At 47.5% G+C, this 26284-nt stretch overlaps 2 protein-coding genes across 2 annotated transcripts in view; both read right to left on the bottom strand.

Moving 5' to 3' along the window:
• Positions 1–2249: 2249 nt before the first annotated feature.
• On the bottom strand, positions 2250–13298 carry si:ch211-220i18.4 (SRSF protein kinase 3). Its single transcript, XM_056423584.1, is given in 10 exon segments — positions 2250–3131; positions 3263–3355; positions 3473–3542; positions 4407–4514; positions 5363–5439; positions 5625–5787; positions 5875–6024; positions 10618–10730; positions 11788–11879; positions 13226–13298. Coding segments are annotated over 10 exon segments (1098 nt in total). The 5' UTR covers positions 13273–13298; the 3' UTR covers positions 2250–2946.
• A 2795-nt stretch (positions 13299–16093) lies between these two features.
• Positions 16094–26284, bottom strand: part of LOC130199822 (plexin-B1-like) — a 70393-nt gene continuing 60202 nt past the window's right edge. Inside the window, exons 24-38 of the mRNA XM_056423620.1 lie at positions 25895–25995; positions 25597–25814; positions 25315–25493; positions 25152–25218; positions 24184–24330; positions 23289–23457; positions 23039–23142; positions 22629–22713; positions 21563–21735; positions 20994–21154; positions 19916–20063; positions 19768–19832; positions 19417–19492; positions 19187–19261; positions 16094–18845 (exon numbers count right to left, since the gene is read on the bottom strand). Coding sequence (XP_056279595.1) covers positions 18741–18845; positions 19187–19261; positions 19417–19492; positions 19768–19832; positions 19916–20063; positions 20994–21154; positions 21563–21735; positions 22629–22713; positions 23039–23142; positions 23289–23457; positions 24184–24330; positions 25152–25218; positions 25315–25493; positions 25597–25814; positions 25895–25995 — 1873 coding nt within the window. The 3' untranslated portion in view covers positions 16094–18740. The remainder of the gene's footprint in view (positions 18846–19186; positions 19262–19416; positions 19493–19767; positions 19833–19915; positions 20064–20993; positions 21155–21562; positions 21736–22628; positions 22714–23038; positions 23143–23288; positions 23458–24183; positions 24331–25151; positions 25219–25314; positions 25494–25596; positions 25815–25894; positions 25996–26284) is intronic.

The following is a 26284-nucleotide window of genomic DNA, read 5'->3' as shown; positions in this document are numbered from 1 at the left end:
TTCAGGATGCAGTTTTTAAGGGATGAAGATGGTGACCTCCAGCTGGCCACCACTGGAGCGGTTGAGCATCCCGTTGGAGTGCCGGGCCTCCTCTCACCCACGCACCCTTCATACCGGGCCAGAGGTAATATTTAGGGACGCATGGATTCATCTCTAAACACACCTCGCTGGGAGGAAACCAGGGATAAGAACATGTGTAGATGGTTTTTTCTCTCTCTCTCTCTCTCTCTCTCTCTCTCTCTTTCTTTCTCTCTGGCCGCCGTGATGTGAGACTATAAATATTAACCGGTGTCTACTGAGCCATCACACTTTTCTCTGGACGGTCACAATTCGTTTTTTAAGAGATACGAAACCCGGTTTGGAGACTTTTATGAAATAATACCCGTGTTTCTTCGACGATGTTACTTTGGACCCGTGGCGGTCGGCGATGCTCTCTACCGCTGGCGCTGGCGCTGGGCTTGCCCCTCGTCCTTCTGCTGAGCGACGGATACTCAGAAGCCTCCGTGTACCACATTAAAGGTGAGGACTACTTCTTCTTCTTCCCTGTGGAGTGATTTGATTCTTCTGTCCAGGAGATGCTGCTTCTCCACCCGGGAGCATGAATCAACTCCTGTTATGACTCACCTGGAGCCATTAAACCAAATGTCCTCTTTACCCTGACCTTGCATTCGGCCCCTCGGGGCTCCTCACATACTGACCCCCCTCTCAAGGTGACTGACAAACCCCACTCACAGAAACATGGAGGTGCCATCTGGAACGCGAAAATGGTTCTTCAGAGTGATGCCAGGGAAGAACCATTTCTGGTTCCACAAAGAACCTTTCAAACCAGGGTTCTTTAAAGAACCATTTCCTTAAAGAGTTCTCCAAAGAACCTATAAATGTGTCTCAAAGAACCTTTAAAAATGGTTCTTTAAGGCACCATATCTGGTTCCACAAAGGACCTTTCAAATCAGGGTTCTTTAAAGAACCATTTCCTTAAAGAGTTCTTCAAATAACCTATAAAGGTGTCTCAAAGAACCTTTTCTAAAATGGTTCTTTAAGGCACCATTTCTGGTTCCACAAAGAACCTTTCAAATCAGGGTTCTTTAAAGAACCATTTACATAAATAGTTCTTCAAAGAATCTATAAAGGTGTCACATAGAACCCTTCAAAAAAATGGTTATTTAAGGCACCGTATCTGGTTCCACAAAGAACCTTTCAAACCAGGGTTCTTTAAATAACCATTAAAGGTGTCTCAAAGAACCTTAAAAAAATGGTTCTTTAAGGCACCATTTCCAAAATGGTTCTTCAGTAGTTCTTCATATAACCACAAAGCCTTATAAGGAACCATTTAAGATTCATTATTTTTCTCCTTGTGCACGTGGAACAGGGGGATGCTATATTAAATGTGCCGGGCCTCTTGCGGCGGTGCTTTATGCTTGATGTATTCCTGTGCCACAGAAAATCTGCAAAGCTTTGACTTTCGCCTCTGTCATCGGCTCATACCGCGAACGAGAGAAGTGACGATACAATACAAGAGACCGATGTGTTCATTGTGGCGCTCATTGCTTCCTGCAGGCCTCTGCTTTCACAAGGACAAGCACTACAGAGCAGGAGAGTCTTTCTGGAGAGGCTGTGACAAGTGCTTCTGTCACGCCCTTGGCTCCTACTGCCTCACGTGAGTCCGCCTCTCACTCTAATGGGTATTAAAGCCTCTCCGTTCGATAAAGCCCCGCCCCTGGGAGTTCTGTCTCGGTAAACGGTCTCTTTTCTCTGTCCCTGCAGGCCAATGAATCCCACCTCCTGGCCCAGGAAGTGCCGCCGGGTCAGGACCGAGTGCGGTTACACCGTGGTGTACAAAGAGGACCCGCGGGCGAAGTGTCGGGCCTACAGCTGGATATGATAATGAAACTAAACATGTTGTATTGTGTATGTATAAATATATAGTGTTGGTTCTGGACAGCCTTACCTTGATGATATTTTTGTAATAAGCTTTACTGAGGACAAGTCAAATCATACTTTGATGCTTAAGTTCCTCTTGGAACCAAAGAGACAGAACGAGGAGAATCGGCCCCAGCTGGACGTCGGGGTCACCATTGTTTGATTTCAATGTTGTTGTTTTCTATGTAGATCAAGTTGACTTACTGTACACACACACACTGCAATTGATCTGGATGTTCATTAAACTGTACAACAAGTAAACTAAAAGAAAAGCAACTTTAAAGATAGCGTGGGACAATAGTTTATTTAATTTGGAGACAAAAAAATACTAATCAGGTGTCTGCTGCTTGTATTGGACATAAGGCTCCCTGCCTTTCCATCCATGCTCGTCTGACCGCTGTGAGGACTAACAATAACCATGTTCATTGTTTGCTTTCATTATTTGGGGGACTGGTTTTTGAGGCAGGCCTGAAGGGGACGGGCTGCTGACTGGGACTGGGCTGTCCGGAGTATTTTATATACATCCAGCGTAGTTTTCTCAAGATTACCAGCCCTAGTTCTCAAGTATTATTAATATGAATGATCATGAAATGTATGCTTTTTTAAAAAAAGCATAATATTCATCACACTGAGACGAGGAACGATCCCTCAGCCAGACCTTTGAGTCCTACAAGTAGCTCCAGACATACAGGACTTACACTAGAGAAGATGTACACAATTAAAATTTAAAATACACTGCCTCAGCAGTATAAAGTGCACAATGGGGCTCCAGTGGGGAAGAGCATCCTACTCTTCATCAAGTGCTGCATTGGTAAAACACCAGATTCTACAGGAATTCACAAATTAAAGTGAGTAGCTCTTTGGTTTCCTCTAGAAGGTCTGAAGACCTCAAAGATACCCGAAGCATTGTTTGACGTCTCACAGATTGAGTTTGTGGCCGGTGCTCGTTCACAAGTCAGCCCGGCCGAGCTGCGAGACGACGGCAGATGGGGGGGACGCCGCCCTGTGGGGTCCGTTGGGAGGCGATCAGGAGGTCAGCCAAGGGTGGCGGAGGCACTGTGCCGCGGTGGCCCTCCTCTTCGGATGGTAGTCCAACATTCGAAGGAGGAAGTCTGAGAATCCGGTGGCCTCCTCCAACGGCAGGTGTTATTTCTCCACCAGGACGTCGAAGAGGCTCCAGAGCCTGAGCGGGCCGAAGTGATGCAGGTCGCCTGGGTGACACGCAACCAGTATGACAGGTGGACGCTCAGCACAAGCCATTTAAAAATGATTTACTGGAATGATAGTCCTAAAAAAAGTATAATACCACACAACACACGTCGAGAAGAAGTTGTGGATGTACCTCTGCGGTTGAAGTATTCTGCAGAGTATTTACCCGACAAGGCAACAGCTGGTGGGATTTGACCGAGCAGCTCCAGGATCTGGGCTACGTGGTCTGAGGTGGATGGAGAGAACAAACACACGTGGGGCGAGTCAGCATGCACTGCATCGACATTTACATTGTGGTCTCATTTCATGCCGTGTCGACGTCAGGTCCCTGGACAAAACGTACCTTCCGCCAGGGAAATGGACTCGCTGGCTTTGGGTTCAAACAGCGATTCTCCAGAGGCCAACTCGAAGGCCTGAAAGAATAAAGGGAGACGATGAAAAGGGTGAGAGGTGTGGCCACGGATTGGAAGCCTGGTATAGTCTGTATCATAAAGCTCGGCTATAGGTTTATTTAGGTCTGCTAGCAGCATGACAAGAGCCCATTGTTATGACAGCGCAATAGTCCAAACAATGTCCAATTGTCCATAAGGAGCACTTGGCTCATTAGTATGCAGAATTACTTTATTGGAGCTTCCCAACTTTTTAATTAGTCTTCCTCCCGGCGAAGACGTTGGTTGATTAGGTTTATACATGAGGAATGAGATTAGTTCGGTTTAAGATTAACACCATCAGAGGCGAAGTCGGGTAGAGCATAACTTTGCCATAAGTGTGTATTTACATAACAATGGAACTTTGATTTTGGAATAACTGTCTGGGCTTTCAGACCAAAGGGAAATTTTTCAGGACTATTGGTGTGTGTGTGTTGGAACAATGGCTTCCATGACTGAGACATCTCAACAACAATGGGATGGATGCCATTAAATGTGGTTCTCCACGTACTCAACATGTGCCACTAGCAGGTCAACATTGTGAAACATCTCTGGACCAACTAGATGGATTAGCACATGCCTCGGTACAGACCTTTACAGACCTTTATAGACCTTTTCGATTGCCAAAAGATGAATCTGAATGCATATTACACATCTTGTATGGCGAGATGTTCATAGAGATGATCACCCCCAGTGACCCACTGGTTGGACAGTCACTCTAAGCTCTTCTAGTGGAAATCCCACAGATAGTCAGGTCGAGTTTTGAGAAAGATGTGGTCCAAATTCGCCACAAAACTAATATTTCCATGAAGTTGTGGTTTTAAATGTTTCCCACGGACGGTTTCTCACCATGCAGGCGACGCTCCAGATGTCAGCAGGAGGACCGTACTCGGATCCCAATAAAACCTCCAGTGAGCGATACTGACGGGTCTGAATCTCCTCACAGAAATGTTTGTACTGGTCCAAGAAAGAGAGACAGAAACAATTACATCTTGAATCTAAATGTTTTTGATTGTTAAACCTGAGAGAACATTTGTTTTTGGCCCCTTGGGGTTCGACGGAAGCAAGTTGTGACACAACATATTATTATCACCTTTTAGGTACATGACAAACTTGTGAATAAACTCCTTGATTCTTTAGCCTACCAGCAGTTATAGAGCAATGATTAGCGTTCCAACATGATCTCCCTTGTCAGCATATTTTGCGCCCGGGTAACCTCGCTCGTAGCTTTAGGCCACAAAAAAGACTTGAAAAAAAAGTATGTCTGTTACGTAGCTTAAAATGTAGACGTACCATCATGTGACACAGAGTCGTCAGTAAAAATAACTCAATATTTGGTTTCACACAAACAACGGCTGAAGTAAAGGTCCTGGGTTTGTTTGACCCCTCCAACACCTTCCCGCCCTTTAAAATGACTTTCCCGCCCTTTAAAGGACTTTCCCGCCCGTTGTAGTACATCTTTTGCTCAGTGTCTAATAATGACGCAGATGGATTTTTAAAAAAGACGTCAAAGACTAGCGTCACTTGAGTTGTGTTGATTCTCTCTTTTAGCTCTGTTTTTGGTCTCCACCACCTCCTAAGAGAGAGATATCGGGCTCCTTAACTTCTAAATACAATACAATGTTTACTTTGTTTGTAGGTTGTGAAGCAGGTAGGTTTCCGAACTACATACTCTGAAACCAGGTTTTGGACCAGTGTCTTGTACAGATGGACCCTTCTTGTAGGTCTAGAAAATGAACTAGCACTTGGCTAATGTGTTATATCAAACTATATAAAGACTATGTGGGAAAGAGGAAAATACTGACCACCCAGCAGGAGCTGCCCAGGTCAGCAATCTTCACTTTGATTTCCTTTAAACTGTGCGGCTTCACCTGCTGTTTCTCTGGAAGGGACGAGAAATCGTGTTGAAAGATGATATTTTTGATCGGATACATCACAGCATGAGTTTAGATCTCAGTTCAACCTGTTTGTTGAGCCAGAAGATTTATGAAATGTTTGTAAGGAGCAAAGACTTGAGACTCTGAAACTATCTCCGGCATCTGTACATAAGAAAGGGAGAACGAGTGCCTGTTGTCTTGGCCTCTTTCCCAGTCAGTACAGAGGAGGAGCTGCTGCCCCCTGCTGGTCCTTTGTGAGACTGCTCCTCCAGACGCAGCAGGATGTTCTCGGGCTTGATGTCCGTGTGGATGATTTTACAACGAGTGTGGAGGTAGTCCAGGCCCTGAAGAACCTAGAAACACGACACAAAAGTACTGAACTGTGTTCTGGCATCTGACTCCATCGCCGTGAACTGTTGGGTCAACGAGGGGAGGATTACCTGAGTGAGTATTTGTTTGACTGAAGACCGTGACAGTCCGGGACTCCCAAAACACAGCTGCCAGCTCCTCAGGTCGGGCCCCAGGAGCTCCAGAACCAGGCACATGTCTGACCAGCAAGCATTTGAGGACGTGTACATGTCAGCTATTGGCTAGCAGCGCTTACCGTACGACGCGAACCAGACGACAACCTCCGGTTCTGCCCAGTGAAGCCAATGAGGAAATGTCTTAAAACGTCATTCTCTCTCCTGACCACCAGAGGGCAACTTCACTGGTTGTATAGAAGTCTATGCTTCATGTATTAAAGCTGCATCCTCTCTCCTGGCCACCAGAGGGCAACTTCACTGGTTGTATAGAAGTCTATGCGTCATGTGTTAAAGCTGCATTCTCTCTCCTGACCACCAGAGGGCAACTTCACTGGTTGGATAGAAGTCTATGCGTCATGTGTTAAAGCTGCATTCTCTCTCCTGACCACCAGGGGGCGACTCCTCTGGTTGTATAGAAGTCTATGCGTTAACGTTGAATTAACTCTCCTGACCAGCAGGGGGCGACTCCACTGGTTGGATAGAAGTCTATGCTTCATGAGTTAAAGCTGCATTCTCTCTCCTGACCACCAGGGGGCGACTCCTCAACTTCTAGTTGCAAGTCTTCTTCAATGCAGCCTGATGTCATCATTTAGTACATGATGGTTAGTTTAGAGCAGGGATTCCCAAAGTGTGGTGCGCGCACCCCTGGGGGTGCGCGAGCTGCCTCTAGGGGGTGCGCGAGAGGAAAAATGTAATGGTGGTCTAATGGTGTAATAATTAATATTAAACATTCTCAGGGCTCTCAAGTGTCATTTCGGTCTTAACCAGTGGCGTCCCTAGGCTAAAAAACCCGGGGCTAAAGCCCCGGATGTATTTTAATTAGCCCCGAATGTTAATAAAAAAAATTTTAAAAAAAAGATTTGGCACACAAGTGGTTAACACCTCCAGATCGCACGTGACGTCATTCACCCAAAGCAGCAGAGTCAGACTGGCAGCAGGCGCACGTAACAGCAAGCTGCTGTCTGAGAGTGTTTCTATGTCTACACATTTCGCTGCTTCACTCTTCTGGGCTAAGCCCAGCGCCGCCGCTCCCATAACGCACATCAATTATCTGGTGATGTGGTTTCTGTAGACGGCATTGCCCTAGCATCCAACACCACTGTAAAGAATCTTGGCGTTATCTTTGATCGGGACTTGTCCTTTAACTCCCACGTAAAGCAAATCTCAAGGACTGCATTCTTTCATCTACATAATATTTCAAAAATCAGGCACATATTGTCTCAAAAAGATGCAGAAAAATTGGTTCACGCGTTTGTTACTTCGAGACTGGATTACTGCAACTCCTTATTATCAGGCTGCTCTAATAAATCTCTTAGGTCCCTCCAGTTGATCCAGAATGCTGCAGCTCGTGTTCTCACTAAAACTAAGAAAAGAGATCACATCACTCCTGCACTAGCTGCTCTGCACTGGCTCCCAGTAAAATCAAGAATCACTTTTAAAATTCTTCTCTTAACGTACAAAGCCTTGATTGGTGATGCACCATCATATCTTAAGGAGCTTGTAGTACCATATTGCCCCACTAGAGAGCTACGCTCACTAAATGAGGGACTACTTGTAGTTCCTAGAGTCTTAAAAAGTAGAATGGGAGCCAGAGCCTTTAGTTATCAAGCTCCTCTTTTATGGAACCAGCTTCCAATTTCAGTCCGGGAGGCAGACACAGTCACCTCATTTAAGAGTAGACTTAAGACTTTCCTCTTTGACAGAGTTTATAGTTAGGGCTGAATCAGGTTCACCTGGTCCAGCCCCTTGATATGCTGCTATAGGCTTATAGCTGCCGGGGGACGTTTAGGATGCACTGAGTACCTATCTCCTCTTTTCTCTCCTTAAGGATGCATTTTCATCTCTCAATCACACGTTACTAACTCTGCTTTCTCCCCGGAGTCCTTTTGACTTCACGTCTCATGGGGTCATCGGACCCTATGAGACGGCATAGATCCTATCTGCCTGATGGATCGTCTGGGTCGTGGAATTCCTGCTCCTGACTACGCCACTGTCCTGTTGAGACTCCGCCCACTGTTGAGACTCCGCCCACTCCTCCTCCCCACCACCATCTGCCTGATGGATCGTGGAGGTCTCCATCGTGGAATATGCCTACTATGAACTATTTATACACTCTGTCATATTCATTGAATGTATTTTAACTCTAAATCTGTCCTTCTGTACACATGACATCTATTGTTCTGTCCATCCTGGAGAGGGATCCTCCTCTGTTGCTCTCCTGAAGGTTTCTTCCCTTTTTTCCCCCCTGAAGGGTTATTTGGGAGTTTTTCCTGGTCCGATGTGAGGTTTTGGGGCAGGGATGTCTATGTGTACAGATTGTAAAGCACTCCGAGACAAATTTGTAATTTGTGAAATTGGGCTATACAAATAAACTGAATTGAATTGAATATATATATATGTAAATACATATATATACTACTTTAATCTTATATTTTAAATAATAAAATAATCTAAAAATATTTTCTTTAGCCCCTGTTTAAAATACATTGGTTTTTGATACCATTGTTTGTTTATTATATTTAGATATGGATTAGATTTGGAAGGATATTGTCCATTGTTTAATGGCAGATTTGCTCCAGTTCAGGGTTTTGTCACTTATTGAATTAAAGGGAGCCTGTACCGTGAGAGCAAATGTTTCCCTGTATTTTGCTCAATTTATTTATTTAATTTAACAGACTATGAAGATTGAAATACTATAATAATAATGTGTAGGAGGTGACTCTTGTATGAAAGTGGTATATTTTAGTTTTTAAAATCTGCATAAAAATGTATTTTGACTTTTAAATTGTATTGTTACAGAATGGGAAGAAAAAAAATGAAAATTTAAAAGAGGCGGTGAATATTTATTATAGTCTCTGTATGCTTGTTTTTGTGTAGAATACAGACTGGGAGGAAACTTACGTGAAAGGAGTTGAACTGGGAATACTGCAGAGTGGGTGGAGCGGGGGTGTGGTTAAGGGAACGGTGTCTGATTGTCATCAGCTGGACTGATTGGTAATCAGATTGGTAATCAGTCCAGCTGATGACGATCTGTGTTGGTTATCTGAGTCTGTCTCCATAAAGGAGCTGGACAGACAGGAGATGAGAGGAGCGTGGAGAGCAGAGACACAGTCAGCTGTCGGAATAAACCTTATTACCGAATATCCCTCTGGCTACTTGTTGCTTATTGGTGCTTTAGGGGGGGGGAACCTACTCGTGACGGCTACACACGTGTCACAAACATGTTCCAAAGCTTGTTTCAAGGCCTTGATTTTGGATTCACAAAACAGAATTTTTTCTTTTTTTTCTTTATGCAGCCATTTTGATTTTTAAGGATGTTGACCCTCTGCTGTCTATGTTCAAGTGTTGACACCTGGAATTCATATAGTTATGCAAACAAATGTTTAGTTATTGTTAATAAACATTTTGTGTTTGAAGAAGTTTGTTTTCTTTAACTGTTGACTTTTCCAAAGAAAACGGTGTAAATTTTTTATTAATTTAAATGAAGGCAATGTTGCAAAGAATGTTGAGTGTACTCAAATAATGGGCAGTGAAATTTAGTAACAAAACATTTAAAGTTAAAAGTAAGTTCTCTCAACAAAACATTTTAAGTTAAAAGTAAGTTCTCTCAACAAAACATTTCTCAACAAAAAATGTTAAGTGCTGTTGATGTATGTTTTTAATCTACAAGAACACACAATTTAAAGTTTCTCCAATTTAATATTTTAAGTGTTCTGAACTTAAGTACATGAGTAGATGTAACTATCAAATGCAATATTTTAACTTAAATACATAAGTACGTCTGAATAGTAATGTTACGTTTGACAAACTTAAGATATCACTTTGAGTGAACTTCTTATCATAAGTTGACACAACACATTAGCCCTTAGTTGAGTGAACTCAAAAGGCTTTGCAGCTGTTTGCCTCACTTTTTTAAGTTGACTCAATTTGTCTTTTTTTAGAGTGTAGGAACGTGTGTGAATGTGGACGTTTATACAACCGTGTCAATTCAATATTTCTTTATCCAATCCAGAATCATCGCTGAGACTCATGTGGTTACGTTGTTAGACACAGTCCAGTTGTTCAAGATTATTATTACAATTTACACTCACTAAACTTGACCCTTTGTTGCATATTATGCGGTTGGGTACAGAGTTGTATCTAAATTCATGTTTATAAATCGGTTTGCAGACCCACAAAGAGACATTTTCCGTCATAGAACAATCTAGCTAACGTATAACGCTAACCGAGCTAATTTTAAGTTAGATAGCTGAACATCCGACACATGCAGTGGGCGGTGTTATAACCTCCTCATGAATGTGAGCTTTGAAATATATACAGTATACATACAGTATATACTGTGTGAACCAATGAGAACCATGGCTTTTTACTAGAGTTTGCTAAAGCTAGCAATAGCGACAGGAAGTTGAAAAAAGCTAAACAGGAAATGGAGCAAATGAAAGAGCCAGTGTGGCTAAAAATGAAGAGCTTGAATTTCTTAATCCCCAAAATTAAAATGGCTGAAATAGTTTTTATATTTACAAGAAATGGCACATTTAAATCTTAATGTAGACATTTGTGATTCTTAAAATATTTTTTCCTGCCAAAAGAAAATATTAACACTGCCAAGAAGGGTCTTGCTTTAAAATATCACTCCCCAAAAACAGTCCCTAACTCAACCCACCTGAGGTCCACACACAGCCACACGGTGGCGTAAGAGCCCCAGCCGAGCTTGGAGAGCACCTGGTATCTCCTGTTGAAGGTGTCGCCGATCTGGACCGGGTGGTACCCGCCTGAGAAGATCAGAGCGGGGAGTTGTTCCCGATGTGAGGTCAAAGGTCAGGGATGTCGTTTGTGTACAGATTGTAAAGCCCTCTGAGGATAATTAGTCATTTCTGATTTTGGGCTTTACAAAATAAACAGAATTGAAAACAAGAGAGCATCTGTTAGCGTCTATTATTGAACTCTTTGTATTACTCCATGAACTCTTTGTATCACACAGTTTCCAGTCGTCCATCTGGTGTTTAGAAAGCCGAGGACTGAACTATTCCTGGCATTACGACTTCCTCTAAGCTTCAACACGTCTGCTGTGAGTAACACAGTCAAATCTCACTGAAACATCACGATGCAGAAGCTTCAGGATCAGTTTCAGCCGGCATGACAGACGTGTTGAACATTGTCTTATATATATATATATATATAATTATATCTATATAATTATATATATGATTATATATATATATACATATATATATATACATATATATAATTATATATCTATAATTATGTATATATACATATATATAGATATACATATATATATAATTATATATATATAGAATAATTATATATATATATAATTACATATATAATTATATATATACATATATATATAGTATATATATATAATTATATCTATATATATATACATAAATATATAATTATATATATATTTATATCCATATATGTAAATATAATTATATATATATAATTATGTATATATATGTATATATATATATAGGTGGGTTATGATCTATGACTGCCTTCGGGATGTGTGGTATCACACGTAGTTTATCTGCTTTTAAGAGGCATACAGCTGGCAGGAGGTCAAAAGGTCAGGTTCAAAAGGTTCTCGTGATGTATATTAAGAGCGGACCGAGTGGAGGTCATGAGAAGCACCTACGGGTCACGAGTCAGACACATTCTTAGCCTGCGTGTTCACAGTGAGACGTCCAACCCAACACTTCTATAATCACCGACGGCAACGCACTGCGTTCACGACTCTGACAGCTCTGAGAATAAAGAGTGTGTTGTCACGGCGATGGGGTGAGTTAAGAGTCTCTGATGTACCATAGCAGTATTCTCCCGGGTCCTCGGAGTCTCGGCTCTCCTTTGGATCCGGCTGCTCGTGACGTCCTCGGGCCTCGAGGTTATTGGACGACCTTCAAACATACACACACACACACACACACGTAAACTGGACTCCACAGACTGCCGGTGCATCCTCTGCGCACAGTGACCACGCCGGTGTTGCCGGGAGACTTGAACTACTTTTAGCGTTCCCACGTGGTCTGGATGCGGCCCTGATCGGACACTCGGCATCGGGAGTTGCAGTATCCCTGAGTCAGCAGTAAATCACTGAGCAGTGTGAGTGTTCACGCAACCCGACACCGGCCCGGCTGCTCGGGGCGTCACGGCTCAGAATACTGAACCCGGGTCCAGTTTCTGTGTGGCTGTCGTGAATTTTGACGTGTTTTTTACAGTTATCGCACGTTAACGATTGATGGCGTTCTCTTCCTTCTTTTTTCCTCTGCAAGACGTGTGACGTGTGATATCTGAAACTCTAGCAGACTAACACTCAGAGTTTAATCATCAGTGTTCAAACAGAGCTGGGCGGTGTGGACAAATCCTCTATTCACGTTTACGTCGTTTCCTAAGTATCACGATATAAAGCATGTTTTTTATCTTTATACGAAATAACCACATGATAAAGCTTATGCTAAATCTTTTCTTTATTAATTACGATTATTTGTGTGCAAAGTTAATTTTCAATGAGGTGGCGATGAAAAGTTTGATGGAAAAAAATAAAATAATAACAATCTTCTAATTGTTATCAGGTTTTCCGAAAAATGTAAGTTGGCATGTACGGAGGACAGAAAATGTCTTAAGTATAAATAAATAAATGCATGAATAAATACAGCAATAAATAAATGCTTAAATAAATGTATACATGAATACAGGAATGAATAAATACATTTATTTATTCCTGTATTTATTTATACATTTAAATAAAAAAATATAAATAAATAAATGCATGAATACAAAAATAAATGCTTAAATTAATGTATACATAAATACAGGAATAAATAAATTTATTTATTCCTGTATTTATTTATACATTGATTTCTTTATATTCAAGCCATTTTCTCTCCTCCATAGGATGTGCGTGTTATCAATTTAGACAGTTCTTGTGTTAAATGAACTTCTACATCCTGACACCAGCTCATAAACCCAAAGTCCCGCCTCTTTTTAGTACATTTGAACACGTTCACTGCTTCCGGAGGTTAAAAATCGACCAATCAGAATGGAGGAAGCCCGACTTCCTCCACAGGAGTTCTGTCTCAGTGTTCCTGACGGTCAGGAGCAAACAGGACAAAACGACAAGTTAATTTAAATAAAGTGACTCCAGGGTCACGTCTGGAAGTCTGGAATCAAGCCAACTCAACTTAACCCCCTTTAAGTTGAAATCATGCTCAGTTGAATCATCTGGTGTTCCAGGTCCACTCACAACGTGTCGGCCTCCCACACGGACCCGGCCGTGGGGCTCCTCCGCATGGCGCCGTCCAGCCGGCCGCTCGCCACCTGCAATTAAAATTTTTAAAAAACAACCTGCTGGACGTCTGAAGCTGCACGGGGCGAACCTGCAGAGGGAAACGCACACCGCCTGGACACAGTCGAGCGGCTGAGAGGTGTTGGGGGAGGGGGAGGGGGGGGGGGGTCAGCAGGGTCTAAACATGGAAGAAAGGCCCCTCCTGCAGACTCCTCCACTCAGTCCTGGTCTCTCTCTCTGAGGGCAGGGCCGGAGTGGGGCCACTTTTCAGCCCGGGAATTTCAGGCTCAAGACCAGCCCACTTTTTTCATGGTATAGTGGAAATTGGATAAATGAAGCAACAGTTCAGCTCTTACTATCCTGTAATTCTTTTATTAATACCATGGTCCAACAAATAATGTAACGGTTAAATACAACAATAATAATCCACTTAAGATGAGAAGTTAACAAAAAATATGCACAACATTAAAAAAGGCAGAAGGGCGTAGCAGGGGTGTCAGACTCAGATTAGGCAGTAGGCCAGATTTGTTGGAGTGAGACCTCATGGGGGCCGTCATTGTCATGGTCATTATCATGGTCATTGTCATGGTCATTATCATTTTTCTGCATGAGTATTATATAGTGGTGATTTACTCCTTTACTACACAACAACTACACCCACTTCTGAGTAAACAATGCATATTGGTTCATCAAGTACTGTACCGCTCTTTCTTAGAATATATAACTGTAATTCATATAGTGTCCACTGTTATCCTCTCTACCTGTCCCTGTCGTCATGGCCTCCTCATTGCAAATGTCGGGCTCATCATTTTCAGCAGGAGACTCTTATCTGCTGCTCCGAAGCTACAAAGACAAATTAAGAGTGATATTACTGCATACTTCAATATCAATATCAATAGTATATATCAATATTTGCATAATATTTGCAAAGTCTATGGATCGCCATATGTTGGGTGATATAAAAAGGCTAATATTGTAATTCAATTTAATATTTTGCGTGGGAATAGGTTGACAACGCTACAATGATATTAATCAAGGCTACAACGTTAGCCGAATAGTTATGTTGCTAATCATTAGGCCTTTGTCCCTCTTTATCAGTTGCCACTTGTGTTTATCCTCTTGAAAATAAATCTGTAAGCTTAGCACATTTGGCAGCATCCTCCTCCAATGCCTTTCTTTTTCTCAACCTGGCTTTTTCAGCCCCTCCTGCCCTCTTCCTCCCGTCCGTCCTCTCTGACGCGTATCGTTGCGGTCGGGCCGGCCCAGCTATCAGGAGCTGAGAAAACTTTTTGGAAAAGACGGCTAAGGACCGAACCAACTCTATTTGGAAGAGGAGAACTTCCTCGCATGGTGTATGTACCATGCGAGGAAGTTCACCCCTCCAAAATAGAGTTGGTTGAGTTCCATAATGGACTGAACCAACTCTATTATTTGGGAGGGGTGAACTTCCTCGCATGGTACAACCCATGCAGAGGCTGCGGTGTCAGAATGCTGAACGTGTGTAGCCCACTTTAAGAGAAGATGGACTAACCTGACAAATGTCAACAAATAAAATTCTCGACCGGCCCAGAAATGAAGCGGCCCACCGGGAACTCTCCCGATTCTCCCGATTACTCACCCCGGGCCTGTCTGAGGGGCTCACAGATGAGGAGGGAGGCGAGGGACAGCTGCTGAACTCCCCCCCCCCCCCCCCACACACACCCTGGGGTTTGACCTTTTGGGCCATGAGGGGGGGGGGGATCCCCCGTCCTCCAACCAGATATCAAGCATCACAATAAAGTCTGGAGAAGGAGGCGGGCTAAAGAGATTCCTGCTTATTGTATTTCTATTGGGCGTCCCGTCTGGTGTGTGACATCACGCGTTGGACATCGGCCCCTAGGGGGCGCTGACGTCCTCTGTTCCTCCTGGAGGTCACCGGGAGGTCGAGTTTTAAAACAAGTGGTGTCGCTGTGTGTAATGACTTCTACTGGGACTGCTAGAAGTGTGTGTGTGTGTGTATTAATATGTGTGTGAATGTGTGTGCATGTATGTTAGTGTGAGTATATATGTGTGTGTATAGGGGTGTGTGTGTGTGCGTGTTTGTAAATGTGTGTGTGTGTGTGTGTGTGAATACCCTCCACCTCCCAGAGTGGTCCTCTGCTCTCTGGGTGAACACTCCCCTCTCTGGCGTGAGAGGCTGATATGAGCCAGAGGGCTTCTGGGTAATAAAATCTCACTGTGTGTGTGTGTGTGGCTTCGATGTAGTCGGCCTTCACCTCATGACCTCTCCAGCTCGGGGTGAACGTGGTTCAGTCACATGACGCGTTCTCACAGACCCGGTATACCTGTAGCTGCGCCGTACGACCAGCGGGGGCATATCACACACACACACACACACACTCTTTATTTAATGTTTTTAATATCCTAAATTCTGAAATCACTCACTGCAGTTCATTTATTCTAGAGAACAAGTATTTACAGAGAGCTTAAAAAGACACTTTCCACCGGAGCAGGAAGTGTGTGTGCGTGTGTGTATGTGTGTGTGTGCCTTTAATTGACACCTCTACTAGATGTTATCAAGGTGTCTTTGTACCACAGTCTTCATCGCAGTACCTTTACTTAGTACCTCCGACTTCCTCTCTAAGATCCTTGAGGAAGTATTCCCAGACTTTCTACATCTGTTTGTGGACGTTCAGTCAGGATTACACGTGGATTATCGAGTTTAATCCTGAATGTGTTGATTCAGAGCTTTTCATTGGTCCCTGAACTGGTCACCAAAGGACCAATGAGGAGGACGAGCCCCGCGGACCGGTCCACTACCCTGAGGAAGAACCGAAGAACTCAACGTCGTCAACATGGGGAAGACTTTATTACGTCACATGACGTCAGAGAGCAGAATGAATCTACAGGACACACACGCACACACACACACACACACACACGCACACACACACACACGCACGTCAGAAACGAGCAACAATAATGTGCAAAGAATGTTGTGAATGTACAAAAATAATACAGAATAAACAAATCATACTTTTCTTTTGATTCTAAAAATAAAGATTGAAACTCAGAATGTCGGGACAGCTGGAAAAAAAAAGTACAAAAGAATACCCATGATGCATCAGACCCAGAGGAGCATGAGCAGAACAACATGTGCAACAGATAATAAATATAAAATAAATTACATTTGAAAAGACGTTCCCATGTGGCGTCACTGCAGAGCGCCGTGTGGCTGAGAGAAGGGAGGAGCCTAGAAGACGAGCAGCTGAACGCCATCCAGCCCCTCAGGAGGAACCACGAGTCACACCAATGGAAAGCCCATTGGTCGACGGCCCATTGGTCCGACATCCCATTGGTCGACGGCCCATTGGCCCATTGGTCGACGGCCCATTGGTCGACGGCCCATTGGCCCATTGGTCGACGGCCCATTCGTCGACGACCCATTGGTCCGACAACCCATTGGTCCGACGGCCCATTGGTCGACGGCCCATTGGCCCATTGGTCGACGGCCCATTGGTCCGACAACCCATTGGTCCGACGGCCCATTGGTCGACGACCCATTGGCCCATTGGTCGACGGCCCATTGGTCCGACGACCCATTGGTCCGACGGCCCATTGGTCGACGGCCCATTGGTCCGACAACCCATTGGTCCGACGACCCATTGGTCCGACGGCCCATTGGTCGACGGCCCATTGGCCCAACAACCCATTGGTCCGACAACCCATTGGTCAGCGGCCCATTGGTTGACAGCCCATTGCTCCAAAAACCACAAAAAAGCAAAACGACGTCATCGCTGCTTTTAGATTTCATTTTCTTCCTCTTCAGGGTGAGCCAATACGAGAGTTGGGGGGAGGGGGGTCATGATGTCATTCGGCATATAGAGTCCATGTTTCTGGAGCAACAGGTCTTTGGGAGTTTGATTTTAACGGGCTTTATGTTCATGAGCAGAACTCATAAACTACGTCCAGTTTCCTTGATTTTGTTCAGGGTTTTTTAATGACATATTGTTATCAGCTCGCTTGACTTTGGTAGAGAGAGAGAGAGACTGTGACAACACACGTGTGCTCATGTGTTTCCTTGTTTGGATTCATTTGTTGGATTTAAATTGTTTAAAGTTTATTCACATTTTTGTTTAACTTTATTATTTGAATGTTTCCAACCCGATGAACCAACCAGCCGACGGATAAGAGAAGGAAACAATAAGTATTGGTCCGAGTCGTGCCGAGCCTCCGGTAGAAGGTTTGAGGGGTCGGAGAACCCCCGGAGCAACGTGGCGGTACTGCGACTCGAGGACGTCCGGTTCCAGAGAGGAGAACCAAGTGCAGAGATACGAGAACATCAAAGTACCGTTACAGCGTCCAGCAGATTCTATACAAAAACACTTTAATGGCACGACGCTATTTACACGTGAAACGCTGCGTGGAATCTGGCTGCGTGAACATGAATGTGGACGGAAGGAAAAACACTGATAAAAACATGGCGTTGAAATAAATTACACAAGTGAAAAATGGGAAAGGAAATAAATAGTAAAACCTACAAATTCATGATTCATCTATTTGTGTGTTTATCATCCAACAAGTCGGACTTGGTCTTCCATACATTTAGGTTTTCATTGATTTAGTACAAATACTTTAGTACGGATACTTTAGCACAGGTACGTCTTCTCGTCTTCACGTCTTCCCGTCTTCTCGTCTTCACGTCTTGTCTTCACGTCTTCTCGTCTTCACGTCTTCTCGTCTTCTCGTCTTCACGTCTTCTCGTCTTCACGTCTTCTCGTCTTCTCGTCTTCTCGTCTTCACGTCTTCTCGTCTTCACGTCTTCTCGTCTTCCCGTCTTCTCGTCTTCTCGTCTTCACGTCTTCTCGTCTTCACGTCTTCTCGTCTTCTCGTCTTCACGTCTTCTCGTCTTCTCGTCTTCTCGTCTTCACGTCTTCATTCATCCTCAATTAAAATCAACACTTCTTCTTCCTTCAGTTCAAACTACAGAAATTGCGGCAAAAGCACAAGTGGCAATGTGAAGCTAAGCCCCGCCCCCCCCACACACACACAGGACATCACGTCATGAAGTAAGACTCACAATGATGTCATGCTCATCGGTCCGTCCTCCCTGTGAGACTCGGACGCCGTGGAGGAGAAACATTCCTCCTTGTTCCCTTCGTTCCTCGTCCACAGGTTCTTCGTCTCGCCAGCAGGGGGCGCCGTGCAGCCGGAGGCCCTCGAGCCCCGGGAGGCGGAGAGTCGGAGGGAAGACGACGCTTCTCACATCGTGTCCGTCTAGTTCATGTTCTTCCCTCGTTCTCTTGTCCGTCTCTTTGCTCGCCACTTCCTGTGGGACAGGAAACGAGGCGACGCCAGCAAAATCAGTCCGTCGAAAAGACGGCAAAACCCCGAGTCCCGGTGTCCCTCTGCGCCGGGAAGAACGAGGGAGGACTTTTATTCTCCGTCAGCTGGAGGTCAAAGGTCGAGTTGGATCCCGTCCTTCGGGGGGGGGTCATAGGTCGGTGACTTTGTTCTCCACGGCGGCGGCGATCTGCTGCAGCCGGTAGCCGAGCTGCATCTTCTGGGCCGTGGCGTCGTCCTCCAGCGCCGTGACGATCTGACACGGGGCGACACACAGGGGGCGGAGCGTCAGCCCACAGGCTCCTCCTCTTTTTGGGGGAAGGCTGAAGGGATTTGAGCGACGTGTATATATATATATAGAGAGAGAGATTTAATTGGCCGTTAGCTAAGCCACGCCCCCAAAAAGAAAAGCGCCCAATCGCTGAGCATCTAGAACAAAGCTTTTCTATTCAGGACCGTTCTCATCCCCACGGCGGGCTGTGTTTACCGTGAACTACTCACTTGGGCGTAGTACTTGTTGATGTACTTGACAGCTCGTGAACTACTCACTTGGGCGTAGTACTTGTTGATGTACTTGACAGCTCGTGTAGTACTCACTTGGTCGTAGTACTTGTTGATGTACTTGTACAGCTCGTGCAGCGCCACCAGGGAGTTGACCTCGGCAGCGTAGTTCTGTTCGAGAGAGAAGGAGAAACCGTTCACACCTCATGTCAGACTCCGCCTCCAGCTGGGAGGGAAACAGGACATGATCACGTGTTCGACCTTTGACCTTTGACCTCTCAGACACACAAACAGACAGAAAAACAAACAGAGAGCGGGTGACGTACGCGAGAGAGTTCGGCCAGAGCCGAGTTCATCTCCTGATCACTGGCGGAGATCGTCTGACGGATGTCTGCGTAGTACCTGGAGAGAGGGGGGGGGGGGGAAAGAGAGGGAGGGATGGAGAGGGATTGAGAGAGAGAGGGGTAGAGAGAGAGGGAAAGAGAGAGAGAGAGAGAGAGGGGTAGAGAGAGAGAATGGTTGGAAGAGAGAGAGAGAGAGAGAGAGAGGGAAAGAGAGCATGTCAACATCAGTTCCCTCATCTCCTTTAACGACTCTTCCATAGTGACGTTGAGTCGATGACATCATCACTTTACAGCCCCCCCCCCCCTCCAGAATGGTTCGTCCCGTGCTCTCACCTCTCCACCATCTGCTTGTAGCGGGGGATGTCTCTGGCGTACAGCAGCTTGTTGATGGGCGAGTCCTGAGGGACGGAGACGCTCGTCAACAACAACAACATCAACATCAACAACTTCAACAACAACAACAACACGCGGAGCAGCTCACCCGGCCCAGCTTGTGGTCGGCGATGGTGCACGAGTCCATGAAGGTCTGGGCGATGACGGACAGCACGGCGTCCACGTGGTCAGACGTCTGCACGTCAAAGATGAACTGAGGGTTCTTCAGGATGTTGATCCAGAACCGCAGAGGAAGGCTGAGGAAGAGGAGGGAGAGGAGGGAGAGGGGGGAGAGGGAGAGGAGGCAGAGGAGGAGGGAGAGGAGAGAGAGGAGGAGAGGAGGGAGAGGAGGAAGGGGAGGAAGAGGAGGAAGGGGAGGGCGGGGGGAGAGGAGGAAGAGGAGGGAGAGGAGAGGGAGAGGAAGAGGAGGAGTAGAGAGGAGGAGGAAGAGGAGGGAGGAGAGAGAGAGAGGAGAGGAGGAGAGGAGGAGGAGAGGGAGGAGAGGAGGAAGGGAGGAGGGAGGGAGAGGAGGGAGGAGGAGGAGGGAGGAGGGAGGAGGAGAGGGAGAGGAGGGAGAGGAGGAAGGGGAGGAAGAGGAGGGGGAGAGGGAGAGGAGGAAGGGGAGAGGAGGGAGAGGGAGAGGAGAGAGAGGAGGAGAGAGAGGAGGGAGAGGAGGGGGAGAGGAGAGGAGAGAGAGAGGAGGGAGGAGGAGAGGAGGAGGAGGGAGGAGAGGAGGACAGAGAAGAGAGGAGGAGGGAGGAGGGAGGAGAGGAGGAGAGAGGAGGAGAGGAGGGAGGAGAGGAGGAGAGGAGGGAGGAGGAGAGGAGGGAGGAGGGGAGGAGAGGAGGAGAGGAGAGGGGAGGAAGGAGGAGGAGAGGAGGAGGGAGGAGAGGAGGAAGGGGAGGAAGAGGAGGGAGAGGAGGAGAGGAGGGAGAGGAGGAGAGGAGGAAGGGGAGGAAGAGGAGAGGAGAGGGAGAGGAGAGAGAGGAGGGAGAGGAGGAGAGGAGGGGGAGGAGGGGGAGGAGGAGAGGAGGGAGAGGAGAGAGAGGAGGGAGGTTATGAACAGATTATTGATGTGTAACGTAATCAATATGATAATCAATCAAGAGATGAACCTTCTGTTAGGATCACACACACACACACACACACACACACACACACACACACACACACACACACACACACACCTGTTGGTCTTCCAGATGTGCAGCGTCTCGGGGTCCAGGATGTGGTGTTTCTCCGCCTGCTCGTCCAGGAGGTCAAAGAAGTATTTGACAGCGAGCGGCACGGGGCGGCTGGTGCTGAGGATCGCCACGAACACGTCGTCCACGAACTTCTGCAGCGTGCCCTGGGGGGGGGGGGGGGGGGGCATCTGGTCAGGGGTCTGGCCCTGTGGGGGTCCTGCCCTGTGGGGGTCCTGCCCTGTGGGGGTCTCACCCCTTGGGGGTCCCGGCCCTGTAGGGTCCTGCCCTGTGGGGGTCTGGCCATGTGGGGGCCCTGTGGGGTCTCATGTGGGGGTCTCATGTGGGGGTCCTGCCCTGTGGGGGTCTCACCCCTTGGGGGTCCCGGCCCTGTGGGGTCCTGCCCTGTGGGGGTCTGGCCATGTGGGGGCCCTGTGGGGGTCTCATGTGGGGGTCTCATGTGGGGGTCCTGCCCTGTGGGGGTCTCACCCCTTGGGGGTCCCGGCCCTGTGGGGTCCTGCCCTGTGGGGTCCTGCCCTGTGGGGGTCTCATGTGGGGGTCTCATGTGGTCTCACCTTCATGTACAGCAGCCTGGTGAGGTAGATCTCGGGGATGGCCTTGGCGCGCTCGCCGCCGCGCTCCCTCACGCTGCCCCGCCGCTGCTTGGGAAGCTCCGCCTCCTCGCCGGCTTTCACCAGATGCCAGAGCCGGACTCCTCCCTCGTCCCCGTCGTCCAGCATGGGGGTCTCTGGAGGGAGGCGGAACCGGGTCAGTCCAGGTGGACTGAGGTACCAAGCCTGTAACGGTCTGGTCCGTAAGGGTCTAGTCTGGTCTGGTCTGTAAGGGTCTAGTCTGGTCTGGTCTGTAAGGGTCTAGTCTGGTCTGGTCTGTAAGGGTCTAGTCTGGTCTGGAAGGGTCTAGTCTGGTCTGGTCTGTAAGGGTCTAGTCTGGTCTGGTCTGTAAGGGTCTAGTCTGGTCTGGAAGGGTCTAGTCTGGTCTGGTCTGTAAGGGTCTAGTCTGGTCTGTAAGGGTCTAGTCTGGTCTGGTCTGTAAGGGTCTAGTCTGGTCTGTAAGGGTCTAGTCTAGTCTGGTCTGTAAGGGTCTAGTCTGGTCTGTAAGGGTCTAGTCTGGTCTGGTCTGTAAGGGTCTAGTCTGGTCTGTAAGGGTCTAGTCTGGTCTGGTCTGTAAGGGTCTAGTCTGGTCTGGTCTGTAAGGGTCTAGTCTGGTCTGTAAGGGTCTAGTCTGGTCTGGTCTGTAAGGGTCTAGTCTGGTCTGTAAGGGTCTAGTCTAGTCTGGTCTGTAAGGGTCTAGTCTGGTCTGGTCTGTAAGGGTCTAGTCTGGTCTGTAAGGGTCTAGTCTAGTCTGGTCTGTAAGGGTCTAGTCTGGTCTGTAAGGGTCTAGTCTGGTCTGGTCTGTAAGGGTCTAGTCTGGTCTGGTCTGTAAGGGTCTAGTCTGGTCTGTAACTTTCTTCTGGTCACATGAAAACCACTAACCCAGACCCTCGGACCCTCATCCGGTTCATGTTTCTGTAACGCCCTCCCCCCCCCCCCCCCCCCGGCGGGCCACGCCGTGTTCGGCTAAAGACCCGTTGAGACCCGGTAACGGTTGCCATGACAACGCGTGGGCTGAGGGGTCACTCACTCTCTCCGGGCGAGTAGTCGTGGCTGTCGTGGACGTGGTTCTTGGTGCTCCGGGGGACGAGGGCCACCGTGGCGCCGTCGGGGACCTGCGGCGCACAACATCGGTTACACACACACACACACACACACACAGTCGCACGCGGTGTGTGTGTGTGTGTGTGTGTGTGTGTGTGTGTGTGTGTGTGTGTGTGTCTGTGTGCGCGTGTGTGTGTGTGTGTGTGTGTGTGTCTGTGTGTGTGTGTGTCTGTGTGTGTGTGTGCGTGTGTGTGTGTGTGTGCGTGTGTGTGTGTGCGTGTGTGTGTGTGTGTGCGTGTGTGTGTGTGTGTTTGTGCGTGTGTGTGCGTGTGTGTGTGTGTGCGTGTGTGTGTGTGTGTGTGTGTGTGCGTGTGTGTGTGTGTGTGTGAGGCTCACCTTGTAGTGCTGCAGCGTGTTGAGGCGTTTCCACAGGCCCTGCACCACCGACGTCAGGTCCTCGTCCGACAGGATCAGGTGACCCGCCACGCCCGAACGCCACTCTGGGAACACAGGGCGTCTCCGTGACCACGAGCGTCGGCATGGCGACGGCGCGGCGACAGGAAGTGGGCTCACCGAGGTGCAACACACACACACACACTTGGCGACCGCGCGGCGACAGGAAGTGGGCGACAGGAAGTGGACTCACCGAGGTGCAGCGAGTCCACGTGGGGCCTCTGGGAGAAGGAGGTGCCCTTCCAGCTCTGCTCCAGCAGCTTCTCCTTCACCTGGGTGATGGTGTCACAGTCCAGGACTTTGGTCGCCACCGGCGGCGTGGCGGTGGCGCCTTCGCCGGCGGGCACTACCATGTTCAGGGTCTGGAGGGGGGGGTCGGGGTCACAGTGGTTCGTTAATGTGTCAGATTTGTTACGCTATGTTCTATATATAATATGTTGTTTATATTGTTTGTTTATGTGTTTTGTTGATACCTGTGAGAAGAACATGTCCTCTTAATTCATATTTGAATATGGAAATGTTTGTAATAATACATCAAATGTTTCACGTTTCATTTGATATCATGAATAATTCTAAATAAAATTTGTTCTTTAACATTTAAATTATCGCTCACAAGTTTAAAATGTGTTTGAAATGTAGTAAATAACCTCTCCAGGTGGTATCCATGGTAACTGGACCCTTTGATCCCATGTGTTTGTGTTTTGTGTCTTTTCAGTGAAGGTGCGTTCACTTGCAGAGCGGAAAAATGTGCGGAAGAGCATAAATAAACCGGCTTATATTAAGCGCGTCTTTCAGTTAAAAGCATTTTAATTATTTAAAAGTCAGAGTAAATGAATTTAACACATGTCCAGGACTTTTACAAAACAATTGTGATTTTCTTTTTTCCCAGGACTTTTCCAGGTCTGGAGATAACCATTTACAAATATTCCAGGACTTTTCCAGGTTTTCCGTGACTACAAACCCTGATAAGAGTCACTTAGACCCCAAGAACATAGGTGAAAAGTACCCGTTACCCCTTAATCCTTCAAAATGAGGACAGACCAGATCCCCCCCACGGTGTGAACACATGGGCCGGCCCGGGTCCTCACCAGCGTGCGGTACTCCACGTCCTCTCGCAGCAGCCGGTTGTCGTTCAGCGTGTACTTGGCCTTCCCCGTCACGGCGTCCACCGGGCCTTTGTCCACCTGGTGCTTGATGGCTCTGAACAGCATGTAGAACGCCTCGCCCACCGACTCCTGGACACGCGAGGGACGGACGGTCAACGCTGAGCTGCAGAACTCTGTCCAGGAGTCCTTCAGGGACCGTCCTGACCGAGTCCTTCAGGGACCGTCCTGACCGAGTCCTTCAGGGACCGTCCTGACCGAGTCCTTCAGGGACCGTCCTGACCGACACTTACAGAGACCGTCCTGACCAAGTCTTACAGAGACCGTCCTGATCGAGTCCTTCAGGGACCGTCCTGACCGAGTCCTTCAGGGACCGTCCTGACCGACACTTACAGAGACCGTCCTGACCGAGTCCTTCAGGGACCGTCCTGACCGACACTTACAGAGACCGTCCTGACCGAGTCCTTCAGGGACCGTCCTGACCGACACTTACAGGGACCGTCCTGACCAAGTCCTTCAGGGACCGTCCTGACCGACACTTACAGGGACCGTCCTGACCAAGTCTTACAGAGACCGTCCTGACCAAGTCTTACAGAGACCGTCATGACCGAGTCCTTCAGAGACCCTCCGGACCGAGTGCTTCAGAAACTCTCCTGAAGGAGTCCTTCAGGGACCCTCCTGAAGGACTCCTTCAGAGACCGTCATGACCGAGTCCTTCAGAGACCGTCCTGACCGAGTCCTTCAGAGACCGTCCTGACCGAGTCCTTCAGAAACTCTACTGACCGAGTCCTTCAGATAACTTCCTGAAGGACTCCTTCAGAGACCGTCCTGACCGAGTCTTTCGATTGGCACACATTTTCTCAATTGGTTGCAAACCAAATATTTCTACTACAATCCGTCTTCCCTGATCTCTGGCCAGGTGTAACAACCAGCCGGTGGCCGTGTGGACGTACCCTCAGGAAGCTGAACAGACAGATGGACATCCAGTTCGTCAGGAGCTTCTCAACCACCGATTCCGTTCTGGAAAAGGTCAAAAAAAGCACATGAGTGACGGATGAAGGCCCTGAAGGTCTTGAAGCTCCATGCCCCCCCCCTCCCCCCACGGCCTCGCCTCACCTCCTGAGCATCAGTTTGGGGTTCTTGGCCACGTACTGCTCCACCAGGTCGTTGAGCAGCGTCTTCAGGATGTCCGTGAAGTACTCCAGCTTGCCGTGCAGGGCCACGGTCAGCAGGGACGCCACGTAGGCCCGGTCCCTCGGGGAGAAGGTCCGCTGGACCTCCAGCGTGTGAATGAACTGGGGACGAGAAGACGAGGAGATGAACGTCTCCCTGCGACGGGGACATCGATGTGAAGACCTCGTCCTCTGAGGACCGGAGGTGGACCCCGACCCCTCTGACCTTGGTGAGGAACAGCTTGCTGTTGAGCAGGTTGGACAGCAGGCCCAGGCCTTGCTCCACCGTCTGCCTGCGACTCTCCGGCACGTCCAGATCTCGTCTCAGTGGCGACTCCCGGTGGCCGGGGAAGAAAATGCGCTCGGCGTACACCCGGTAATCCAGGATGGGGATCCCCGATCCCAACACGTCACTGGACATGTCCATCATCTCCGTCATCAGGTCTGAAGGAGGGGGGGGTCAAAGGTCAATGTGTGTGTGTCGCTGGTGTAACTCTCTTAAGGTGGAGCGGGGTTGTCTCTACCTGTGAACTCTTTCTTGCAGCGGTCTCTCACGCTGGTCTCCAGGTTCTCCAGCTGGATCTGAACCTTCTTGTAGTCCCTCATGGCCTGTTTGCTCTTCCTCCTGATGAAGACGACAACGATGAAGACGACATTTAAGGTCAAGAGAAAGAAGAAGTAGAAGAAGAAGGAGAAGAAGAAGAAGATATGTAATCTTGTAAATATATTTTGGTCTAGAAGCGTTGAATAAATCCAGAGTTTTAATAATAAAATAGACTTTAGAGTTGATTCTGGCCGTGTGATGTCATCACAGGAGCGACAAGCAGCTCAAGACACTTAATAAACTCAAAGGGACAAGAATAAAACTCATTTAAAATCTATTTTAATGCAAATAATCACTACATTTAAAATGT

The sequence above is a fragment of the Pseudoliparis swirei genome, chromosome 9 (assembly GCF_029220125.1).
Source record: "Pseudoliparis swirei isolate HS2019 ecotype Mariana Trench chromosome 9, NWPU_hadal_v1, whole genome shotgun sequence".
Lineage (NCBI taxonomy): Eukaryota > Metazoa > Chordata > Actinopteri > Perciformes > Liparidae > Pseudoliparis > Pseudoliparis swirei.
This window is presented reverse-complemented; position numbering and strand designations above follow the sequence as displayed.